Source organism: Thalassophryne amazonica, chromosome 13 (assembly GCF_902500255.1).
Source record: "Thalassophryne amazonica chromosome 13, fThaAma1.1, whole genome shotgun sequence".
NCBI lineage: Eukaryota > Metazoa > Chordata > Actinopteri > Batrachoidiformes > Batrachoididae > Thalassophryne > Thalassophryne amazonica.
In genome coordinates, this window is record NC_047115.1 from 34,838,399 (window position 1) to 34,850,695 (window position 12,297).

The 12,297-nt window shown below is 42.6% G+C and overlaps 1 protein-coding gene across 2 annotated transcripts in view; it reads right to left on the reverse strand.

The window, feature by feature from the left end:
* The window catches only part of dlg5a (discs, large homolog 5a (Drosophila)), a 98,355-nt gene that overhangs the window by 23,372 nt on the left and 62,686 nt on the right, over positions 1 to 12,297 (reverse strand). For both annotated transcript variants that reach the window (XM_034185752.1, XM_034185751.1), the window contains exons 22-24: positions 9,346 to 9,508; positions 5,339 to 5,472; positions 3,216 to 3,380 (exon numbers count right to left, since the gene is read on the reverse strand). In XM_034185752.1, the coding sequence (XP_034041643.1) occupies positions 3,216 to 3,380; positions 5,339 to 5,472; positions 9,346 to 9,508 (462 nt within the window). The remainder of the gene's footprint in view (positions 1 to 3,215; positions 3,381 to 5,338; positions 5,473 to 9,345; positions 9,509 to 12,297) is intronic.

The following is a 12,297-nucleotide window of genomic DNA, read 5'->3' on the forward strand; positions in this document are numbered from 1 at the left end:
TAGCAAAGCATGTCTAATGACACAAAGAACTGCACCATAAAAACGCACAGGAACAGACATTCGTGTGTGTGTGTGTGTGTGTGTGGTGCACTGTTACAGATGTTCATGTCTGTGCGAGTGCGTTGTTACGGCACAAAAAAAAAAAAACATTCATTTCCACAGCAACGTGAACAGTAAATGGATAAATGCTGCTGTGAGCTGATTTAAAACTGAACATACTATAATTTTGCATTGGGCCACTCTGTCACTTTGGCAAATGTTCCACATAGAAAGTAATCCACAAGAGGTCAGTGCTGTGCTCAAGTAGTATGTTTGGTAATCCACAGTTAAACAAAGAAGAGGAAAAGTCCAAAACAGCAGAGTGAGCTCTGAAAAGAGACTCAAACAAACCTATCTGTCATCTGATCACAAAATGTGGTCATGGTGGGTCCGTAGCTGAGAGGATCCACGAAAGGAGCCCATCCAGAGGAAGAAGCCACCTACGAGGTGAGCCTGCCAGTCCATGCCTTCAGCCAGCAGGAGAGGGAGGTGACGGGGTGACTATTCCCCCGTCACAGTTTATTAGGCCCGCTTCTCACCCAAAGTGAGGGAGTGTGACATAAATCTGTCCTAAGATGCTTTGCTTCAGGAGAGAGACTTCAGAACCACCAGAATAAGATCACGAAAGAAAAAAAAAAAAAAACAAACAAAAAAACAGGTCTTTGTCTAATTATGTATTTGAATTTTTTTTATTCATTTTTAATTATTTATTTAAATTTTATGTTGAATTGTTCCATGTAAGGTGCCTTGAGATGGCTTTTCCTGTGATTTGGCGCATTATAAGCTAATTAAATTGAATTGAAATTTTGTGTGTGGGAGGGGAGGGGGTTGCCGTTTAGGTGATGCAAAACACTGTCACAAAGTTGGGCACTGGGTATAAATGGGTTAATTTACAGTGTTCATTAGGTATGAATGTATACCAGAGCAACAAGTTGCTATTGTACTTTGTTTCAGTGCGAAAGGTTCCTGGTTCAAACCCCACCCCTGCCACATTTCTCCATGTAATGTGGAGTTGCAGATCCACCTTGGATTTACTGTGGTGACCCCGAGTGAAAACAAGGCAGCAACCGAAGGGACTTACTATTAGGTATGAATGTGTTGTCGTCCAAATATTAACCAAACAGACCAGCTCTTGTCTGTTCCTTGAAAGGGGAGTGTTCCAGGTGCATAGTGGTATCCAGACAGCAGACACAAGTGAAAGGATTTCTGACAAGTTAACAGATGTGCAGCAACCTGTCAGAGCATACAACAGCTACCAAAGCTGCTTGAGATTTTGTGTCTTCAATGATTATTTAACTTTACTTGCTTTCAAGGCGGTTTCAAATCACTTTGATCATGTATTTTATGGCATATATCGTAGCCTGTGTCTGGGGGGAATGTGTGTGTGTGGGGGGGGGCACATTATCGTCACCCAATAAACAGTAGAAGAAGAAAAACTGACAATTGTTTTACCTGATTAAAACAGGTAACTCTGGGCTACTATCTGTCTTTTCTCTTTTTTGATGACTCGCTTTGTGTGTTGCCGCGGTAGGCAGTACAAGCAGAAAATATTTCACTTTGATGGCACGTGTTGTCACTTGGTGGTGATTAAAATAAACAATAGTGTAGTTACACTGAAAGGAATCCAGTCATTCATTTTTTTCTCTTCATATGGCACTTTTTTGTTTGTGTTTGAAAGAATAACACAACAAACTGATAACACGGCAACATCACATGCACACGTCTACAAGCCAGTAAAAAGTATGGGGAGCTGCAGCCTACACAGGCTTTGTTTACACTGTCCATTCAAATTTAATTTATTACATATCTGATCCAAATCTAATCTCACTGAGTGACTGTCCACATTATATAAGGCCAGTGACCAGATATAATCTATGTGTCCATGTTGCAGTCCTCAATTCCACATCAGTTGCTGCATTAATGCATGTCACACATGGAAACAGGTAGGATTGCTGTCCAGTGTTCAAAAGCGTGATGGTGAGTTTATAGTAAGTCCTTCTCCTTTGTTTTTCCACTCGGGATTGCCACAGCTGATCAGGATGCTGATTTGGCACTAGTTTTACACAGAATGTCCTTCCTGACAACTCTATATTACATGGAGAATGAGCAGGGGTGGGTGTGAGCTGGGAACCTTCCGCACTGTAAACAAGCATACTTAGCCACATGGCCACCACCCCTGTTGTGGTGAATTTATATATTTAAATTTTTAAGTTTATATTTTCACACACAGTCTTCTGTGACTGCTTTTTGGATGCAATTTTACACGTTAGTTTGGTCTTTTCTGTGTGTGTGTGTGTGTGTGTGTGTGTGTGTGTGTGTGTGTGTGTGTGTGTGTGCTTCCCCTGTAACCACACCTCATGTCAAGAGTTTTTTTTTTTCACCCTCTCTCCATTTTTGGAGGCAGGTATTTTATTGGAGCAGGGTGAAAACTGACTGAAGCAAGGAGACAACGAAACGGTAGCCGGTGGCAGCAGCAGACTACATTTCTCACTACAGCTCTCCAGCTTGCTACCTTCTTCCCTTGAAGAATGAGATTTGTTGCTCTTACCTGCATTTTCTTTAGATTTCATGTACGAGTCACATTTACTGCGTTGCATTTGTTTTCTAATGTTTTTCTTACCTCACACTTCAGAGCAACTGCTAAGTGTGAATTTAGGGTATGACGCTTTCCCCGTTGTTGCCATTAAAGAAGACTAAGTGATACAGTAGTTGGAAGAATTCAGACTTTTTCATAAAAACTGCACAGAGTTTGCTGGTTTCTCTGGCATGTGGCCTCTACAGCCCCTGGATGACTCATGCCTGATGTGACAGTCAGGTGTAGAGGAGGCAAGTTTGTTACCAGACAGTGGTCACTGGTATTATTAGTGAAAATACTGCAGTAAAAAATAAATAAATAAATAAATATCCCGAGAGATCGAGAAATGAATGAATGAAAAACAATATAGTTTATCATACAATTCAATATTATTATTTATCAAAAATAAATAAATAAAAAAAAATCCTTGCTTTGTGCCATATTCACATGATTACATCTGCTTGAACATCAAGGTGGTGTAACAGAAGTTATTTGTTTGCAACAACAGCAGGTGCACAACACACGCACACGCGCGCACACACACACACACACACACACACACACACACACTTATGTGTATACAACTCCCTGCTGAAATTACCTGCTGAAATTGTTTGGGCTGGTAGTGGGCGTGGTCTGTTTGGAGGAGGGTGTGAGGGTGCCCTCATCCTGTTCACTGAGTGCATCAATGGTGGAGTGATTGTCAGGTGTGGCGTTCCCGCTCACCTGGGAAGTGGCCTGAGTGCTGACTGGCTCGAGACGGGAGCTGCACAGACAAAAACAACCCAAATAAAGAGAGGTGACATTTTGGCTCCATCAACCAAATCACATTACACAACTCCAGAAGGTCAGACCACTAAAGAGGAGAGAACACAGGCAACTACACTACATAAAGAGCTTGTTTTTCCACTAAGTGAGATTTAAAACTTATCAAGATACTCATGTAAAGTGTTGAAATACACACACACACACACACACACACACACACACACACACACACATAACCGTTCTTGGTGTTCTCAGATTTAATTTCTTCTAATTTGGGTGCAGTTCGATTTGTGTTTACGGAACAGAAAGTGGCAAGTCCACACTTGCCACTTTCTGCTTTTTAAAGGTGTTTTATACTTCTGTTGCAAATAAAGATGTTTATAATATTCTGGGGAAGGTTTCCGGGCATACTAGCACTCAAGTTTTAAAATTTCTGTTGTAAGGTCTTTTTACCCAGCTCTCCTGGACCTGGACAGGTGAGACGAAAAAGGAATAATTTGGCCTCTAAGATACGCATTTAGAGTTTCCCATAATAAAGCATTCGAGAGGGCATCAGATTTATTAGTAATTAAAAAGTTATCGATAGAAGATGAAATATACTCACAGAAGGTAGAGACGGCGAGTAGTAAGGAATTTAACCTCCAAGGAGGTTGAAATGTATGGGGAAGGGACAAGGCAATATCAAGAGCCAAAGGTGCATGACTTCCCCAGATTTGTACCTCAAGACAATCCTGTCTTGGAGGCCTACAGACAATTCCTTTGACTTCATGATTGTTTTGTGCTCTGACATACACCGTCAGGTGTGGGACCTTATATGAGGACAGGTGTGAACCTTTTCAAATCATGTCCAAAGAAATGTATTTACCCCATGTGGACTCCAATTAAGCTGTAGAAATATCTCAAGGATGATCAGTGGAAACAGGATGCACCTGAGTTCAATTTTGAGCTTCATGGCAAAGGCTATGAATACTTACATACGTGTGATTTCTTAGTTGTTGTTGTTGTTTTTTTTAAGATTTTTGCAAATTTATTTAAAAAAAAACAAAAAACTTTTTTTTTTTTTTTTTTACATCGTCCTGATGGGGTATTATTGTGTGTAGAATTTAGAGGAAAAAATTAATTTCATCCATTCTGGAATAAGTCTATATGGAAAAAGGGAAGCACTGTGAATACTTTCCAGATGCACTACATAAAGATGATGCTGCATTTGTTCTCATTACGAGTGTTGGTTAAATTCTCATGCAGAGGCGGCTGTCTGTATGCAACCGCCTCTGCGTGTATATGGCACTGAGGTGCAGTAGTGCAGAAGTAAAAACCAGCTTTCAGTGGGAATTTTGCACCAACAACACCTGGAAGGCTTTTACAGTGACATTTGCTTAAAAACAAGCAGAAAGAAGATTAAGAAGCTGTAAATTTGAGCAGTAAGAATGTAACAAAGCCCCAAATGAAAACAATTCAGCATCTGCAGTACCAGTGTGAACAAAGCACTCATTTTGGAAATGTACGCATGTCTGTTTGCGGCAAACAGTAGTACTAGTCTCTCTGGATGTAGTCCTCTAAATAAAGATGTTTGAACACAACAATCCTTCCATCTGACCAGAAAGCTTTTTCTAAAAGCCACAGTGTGGCACTTTATGTGAGGCTCTGCAGTCTCTCGCCGTGCACACTGGATATTTAAAGATGTACAGATCCACGCTTTATTTTATTACTTTGTCTTTAAACTGAGCACCTGGGTGAGCAATTACTGTTTCAGTCTTTTCTTGTTCACTCAGCTGGAAAATGTGAAATACAATGGAAATTCATCATATGACAAGTCACACAAGCACATAGCTGTAGAAAATTATTTGAAAGACCGTATCATACTAAATCTGAAACATTTAGCAGAACTGGTACGTGAATTGGCCAGCTGAAAATTAGACCTCCTCCACACCACAGAGCTATAAAGGAAACCATCACCTGGAGCGGGAGTGGTGTCCGAGCTGGTACATGTGTGGATTATACTGGGCCATGATAGTGATGGTATCACACTGCTGGCCGATGATGAGGCGGGCTTGCTGCTCTGTTGCGTTCCGCAGGTTGATGCCATTAAACTGACATAAAAAGTGGGAAAGATAATGGTTATTAGAAGTCCCAAGACACAGCATGTACACTGCATGTTCCCACCATTTAAGGAAACTTGATCCTCATTCATTCACTCTGATGACAGATCAGAGCTGGACCAATTTTCCCACCTAAAAATTACATACTACACTGCAAACACTGAAATAGGACTCACTGGCACAACTCAACTGGTTTCGCTCATATCTCACGAACAGACAGAATGTGTTACACTCGGACAATCCAAATCCAAAACCCATACTGTCAGCTGTGGAGTGCCACAAGGGTCCTTCCTTGGTCCAACCCTTTTTACCATCTACGAGGTCTATTAGAAAAGAAACCGACCGCTTTATTTTTTTTAAAAAACTATTTGGATTTGATTCATATGTTTTTACGTCAGCCAAGCTTGAACCTTCGTGCGCATGCGTGAGTTTTTCCACGCCTGTCGGTGATGTCATTCACCTGTGAGCACGCCTTGTGGGAGGAGTGGTCCAGCCCCCTTGTCGGATTTTCATTGTCTGAGAAGTTGCTGAGAGACTGGCGCTGTGCTTCATCAAAATTTTTTCAAAACTGTGAGGCACATCCGAGTGGATACCATTCGAGAAATTAAGCTGGTTTTCGGTGAAAATTTTAACGGCTGATGAGAGATTTTGGATTGTTTCTAACGCTGTAAGGACTTCCCACGGAGCGGGACGTCGCGCAGCACTCAGAGGCGGCGACGTCATCCTGTTTCAAGCTGAAAACCTCCAAATTTAAGCCTCTGTTGACCCAGGACGTCGTGAGAGAACAGAGAACTTTCAGAAGAGGTCGGAATAAGCAGTTTATCTGGACATTCCACTGTTAAAGGAGATTTTTTTAATGAAAGACGTGCGGACGGATTGGCGGGCGTGCCAACCATTTCTAAAATCCAGGCGGCTTTTGGTGGCTTTCAGTTGAGTGAGTATCTGAGAAATTGTTTAACAGCAGGGCATGTTCCAACTTGTCCTTAAGGCTTCCAACGGAGGTGTTTTTCCTGTGGCAAGTGCGCCGCGCCGGCTGCGAGCCAACGCGCCAATCGGTCTGCACGTCTTTCATTAAAAAAATCTCCTTTAACAGTGGAATGTCCGGATAAACTGCTGATTCCGACCTCTTCTGAAAGTTCTCTGTTCTCTCACAACGTCCTGGGTCAACAGAGGCTTAAATTTGGAGGTTTTCAGCTTGAAACAGGATGACGACGTCGCCCTGGAGCGCTGCGCAACGTCCCGCTCCGTGGGAAGTCCTTACAGCGATAGAAACAATCCAAAAACTCTCATCAGCCGTTAAAATTTTCACCGAAAACCAGCTTAATTTCTCGAATGGTATCCACTCGGATGTGCCTCACAGTTTTTGAAAAAATTTTGATGAAGCACAGCGCCAGTCTCTCAGCAACTTCTCAGACAAAGGAATTCCGACGAGGGGGCTGGACCACTCCTCCCACAAGGCGTGCTTACAAGCGAATGACGCCACCGACAGGCGTGAAAAAACTCTCGCATGCCCACGAGGGTTCAAGCTTGGCTGATGTAATCACACATGATTCAAATCCATATGTTTTTTTAAAAAAATAAGGTCGGATACGTTTTTAATAGACCTCGTACATGCTCCCCCTTGGTCAAATCATCCGTAAACACAAGATTTCATTTCACTGCTACGCAGACGACACACAGTTATACATCAAAATGGACTCCACACGCCCCTCAGCTCTGCCGTCTGCCTTTCAGGCTTGCCTGGAGGAGATAGAGGCATGGATGACTGATCACTTTCTTAAACTAAACACTGACAAAACTCAAGCCATCCTCATCGGTACCCCACATCAAACCCAGTCCTCCTCCCTCATCAGTATTCCCATTCTCTGCCACAACATTCCCCTGTCCACCTCCGTCACCAACCTTGGAGTCAGATTTGACCCACATCTCACCTTTGACAACCACATCCACCACCTATGCAAAGTCTCCTTCCATCACCTCAAAAACATAGCCAAACTCCGCCCCTCCCTTTCCCAACCGGATGCTGAGAGGTTGGTCCATGCTTTTGTCTCCTCCAGGTTGGACTACTGCAATGCCCTCCTCGTCGGGACCCCTGGTAAAATCCTGCAGCACATCCAGAACTGTGCTGCCCGGGTCCTGACGAGGAGGCGCAAGTTTGACCACATCACCCCTGTCCTCAGATCCCTCCACTGGCTGCCCATCAAATACAGAATAGAGTACAAACTCTGCCTCCTGACTTATCAGTGCATGCACGGAACCGCCCCTGCCTACCTCAGTGAACTCCTCACCCCACACACCACCTCAAGATCTCTCCGCTCCACCACCTCCTCACACTGCCTCCACCAACCCAGGACCAGACTCTCCACCATGCGAGACAGGGCCTTCCAGGCAGCAGCCCCTCGGCTCTGGAACTCCCTCCCAGAGACCCTGAGGGCCCCACAAAGTGTGGAGGCCTTTAAAAAAAGGCCTAAAGACATTATTTCAAAAGGCCTTTTAGATATCTTATCGTGTGAAATGGTTTCTACAAAATCTGTTTTTGAAATCTGTTTTAATTCTGTTTTTAAATCCTTGCTGTAGCACTTTGAGATTTCTATGAAATGTAAGGTGCAATACAAATAAAATGTATTATTATTACTACACATTCTCTAAAGAGATATGGTGGACATTATGCACCTTTGGACAGCTATCAGCCACGTGCAGCTGACGTCATTAGACAGATTTAATTGTCTCATTTTGGTGGTTTCATGGTGTTATACCAATACGTATGGACAGAAGGAGCTCATTTAGGCCTACAGGTTTCCATCAAACTCCGAAAAACAACCTTAGTGATTAGCAATGATACAGCAAAATAGAATAGAATACTCTGTCACTGAACAGGGATACTACAATATTGGGGGTGCTCAATTTCTTCAAATTAATTTCAATTTACTTAATTTATATAGCGCCAAATCACAACAAAGTTGTCTCAAGGCGCTTCAAACAAATAAGGTCTAACCTTACCAACCCCTAGAGCAAGTACACATGCGACAGTGGTAAGGGGAAAAACTCCCTTTGATGATATTGAGGAAGAAACCTCAAGCAGACCAGACTCAAAGAGGTGACCCACTGTTTAGGCCATTCTACCGAAAAGGTTTACAATACAGAACATAACAGTTGACGAGAGTCCAAGCAGGTGTCCAGTCCACCGTAAGTGGGGAAGGGGGTTATCGAGCCACTTGTTAGATCTTTTCCTACAGCGGAGTCCATCCTGCTGGTAATTGGACCCAAGCACCCTCCCATATTCTGGTCCATGATTCCTACAGAGTGGCTGTAAGGGTGCTACACACAGTTAATCCAAGCCTTGTTTTGCTTTAAGAAAATCCTTCTCTGTGCCATTCTACCACAAAGCTGTAAGTAGCCATCTTTTCTCTTGCGTTTATATTTCCCACAGGAATCTGACAGTGTGTAGTTTTACACTAGGGCCGCAACTAATGATTATTTTCATATTTGACTAATCTTTAGATTATTTTTCCTCAAATAATCAATTTGTAGTTTGGTCTATAAAATGTAAGAAAATGGTGAAAAATAGCAATCAGTATTCCCCAAAGGTCCAAGATGAAATCCTCAAATGTCTTGCAATGACCACGACCCAAAGATATCCAGGTTATTGCCAAAGAGGAGGAAAGAAAATAGTAAACCAAAGAAAATATTCATACTTAAACTGAAATCATTATAGAATTTTGTAATTTTTACAAACAGAAGACATTCAAGGTGATTAACTGATTATGAAAACAGATGATTAATTTAGTAGTCGATTTATCACTGCAGCTCTAGTTTACATCATTTTAAGCTTTGACTATTATGAGCAACTAAGACTTATCATACCTCAAGTAACTGGTCACCATACTCCAATCCCGCTTGGTGGGCAATGCTACCTCCAGTGACTTTTGACACAAAGATGCCGCCGTTCTCTCCACTAACGATGGAAATGCCCAAAGGCTCCGCACCTTTGTGCACAACGACATTGCGAGGCTCCTCCAAGTATGGCCTGGTGGGGTAGGGTGGAGTTTATATGAGTAAACATCACAGAACAGAGGTTGTACTATTCCATGGATGAGCAGGATAAATGGTGAAGTTAAAAAAAAGAGGGGAAAAAAATCTGCTGTGTTGACCAACTTATTTACAGCTCTGGAGGGTTAATACCTACTCTGGTTTGTTTTAGCAATACATCAATTAATTTTATCTCAATTAAGACAGGTGCACTGGAGCAGGAGCCCATGTTTTCCCTCCAGGGCTGTAAATTATCTCTCCAGAGCTTTCATTCACACCTGGGGCCAGAAGTACAAATGATGTGTATACATAAATTATATGAAACACCATGTCGCAAACAGAAACTGAGCTATAAAAAAAGGGGGTTTGTAATCATAACTGAGTAAGGGCAATGCTGGTTCTGAGAGTTTACATTTTTTTAATTAAGAAAGAAAAATAAAACAATGAGAACATGACTTCCATAAACAGCTGTTCAGGTGCATAATGACATGTTTTTGGACCTTACTGAGCAAAACTGTGCTTATTCTTTCAGTCATTTCACAGAGATTCGTATGTGCAAACAGCAGATTACAGGTCTGCATTTGTCAACATAATGCAAACTGTGGTGGGGGAGGATAGACTTCTTTGTATCTGCACAATATCACAATGACCAAGAAAAAGAGAATGAACCATGGCATTGCTTTATCAAACTGGCTGCAGGGGCACAACGGTTGCTTATTTTTGTTTTGTATATATAGCCTTAGACTTGCCAAACACAACATTTTATGTATCTGGCCCCTGGTTTACAGAATAAACTGGAAGTGTGTACAGTAGAGGTCTTCACAAGTTCCCTCCGATGTGACAACTCAAGAGCTGCTACAAGACCTGAGCACGACTGAACCCACATGTCAATCAGTCCAGTTAGGACCAGGTCTGTTGTTGCTGGCCTCAGATCTGCCTTGTCTGCATTGTCGGTCAACTGTTGCATTCAATACTTGTCAACTGGCACCTGATTCATGTGAACACACATCAATGATGTATGTTCACATGAATCAGATGCTAAGTTTTTTTTTTATGCCTCTTGTGGTGGCAGCCTTTTCCTGTGTCCACATTCAGGCTGTGATTTGTGCTCAAAATCGTTACGGGTGGATTTTCAGGCAGCTCAGAGGATATTTGAATTCTCTGTATCCATTGAGACATGCGAGCTGCTGTGCGCTGAACCATCCTTTGGCACTGCACCAGTTGCCAGCCTACAGAGACAATAACCTCTGAGCTCTCATGCTGTTGCTTCTTTTCTCAGAAAGAGAACCTAAATGCTTTTCCTTCCTCCCCTTCATAATGTGTGCTGTCCTCTGATGGAGGACTTTTTTTTTCCTCTCTAAATATAGTGGCTGGAGTGCCAATCCCACCACCAACAAACTGCACTTTAAGCAGTGTGTGTATCTATGTGAGTGTTCTGCATCATTCTGGGTGTATGGTATTTTGAATCAAGTGCCTTTAGCCTCGGGCCATTTTTAAACCAGGCTCTCATAGCATTGAGTTATTATGCTTTCTAGACCATAAGTTGCACTGGAATCTACAGTGAGGAAAATAAGTATTTGAACACACTGCGATTTTGCAAGTTCTCCCACTTAGAAATCATGGAAGGGTCTGAAATTTTCATCTTAGGTGCATGTCCACTGTGAGAGACATAATCTAAAAAAGAAATCCGGAAATCACAATGTATGATTTTTTAATAATTTATTTGTATGTTACTGCTGCAAATAAGTATTTGAACACCTGTGAAAATCAATGTTAATATTTGGTACAGTAGCCTTTGTTTGCAATTACAGAGGACATACATTTCCTGTAGTTTTTCACCAGGTTTGCACACACTGCAGCAGGGATTTTGGTCCACTCCTCCATACAGTTCTTCTCTAGATCTTTCAGGTTCCTCCAAAGATTTTCTATTGAGTTCAGGTCTGGAGACTGGCCAGGCCACTCCAGGACCTTGAAATGCTTCTTACGGAGCCCCTCTTAGTTGCCCTGGCTGTGTGTTTGGGGTCACTGTCACACTGGAAGACCCAGGCAGGACCCATCTTCAATGCTCTTACTGAGGGAAGGAGGCTGTTTGCCAAAATCTCGCAATACATGACCCCATCCATCCTCCCTTCAATACGGCGCAGTCGTCCTGTCCCCTTTGCAGAAGAGCACTCCGAGAGTATGATGTTTCCACCCCCATGCTTTATGGTTAGGATGGTTTTCTTGGGGTTGTTCTCATCCTCTAAACATGGTAAGTGGAGTTGATTCCAAAAAGCTCTATTCTGGTCTCATCAATGACCTTCTCCTATGCCTCCTCTGGATCATCCAGATGGTCACTCGTGAACTTCAAACAGGCCTGGACATGTGCTGGCTTGAGCAGGGGGACCTTGCTGCCCTGCAGGATTTTAAACCATGACAGCATCATGTGTTACTAATGTAATCTTTGTGACTGTGGTCCCAGCTCTCTTCGGGTCACTGACCAGGTCCTCCTGTGTAGTTCTGAGCTTTCTCAGAATCATCCTTACCCCACAAAGTGAGATCCTGCATGGAATCCCAGACCGAGGGAGATTGACAGTCATCTTGTGTTTCTTCCACTTTCTAATAAATAATCATAACAGTTGTTGTCTTCTACCAAGCTGCTTACCTGTTGTCCTGTAGTCCATCCCAGCCTTGTGCAGGGCTACAGTTTTGTCCCTGGTGTGCTTAGACAGCTCTTTGGTCTTGGCTATGGTGGACAGGTTGGAGTGTGATTGATTGAATGTGTGAACAGGTGTCTTTTATACAGGT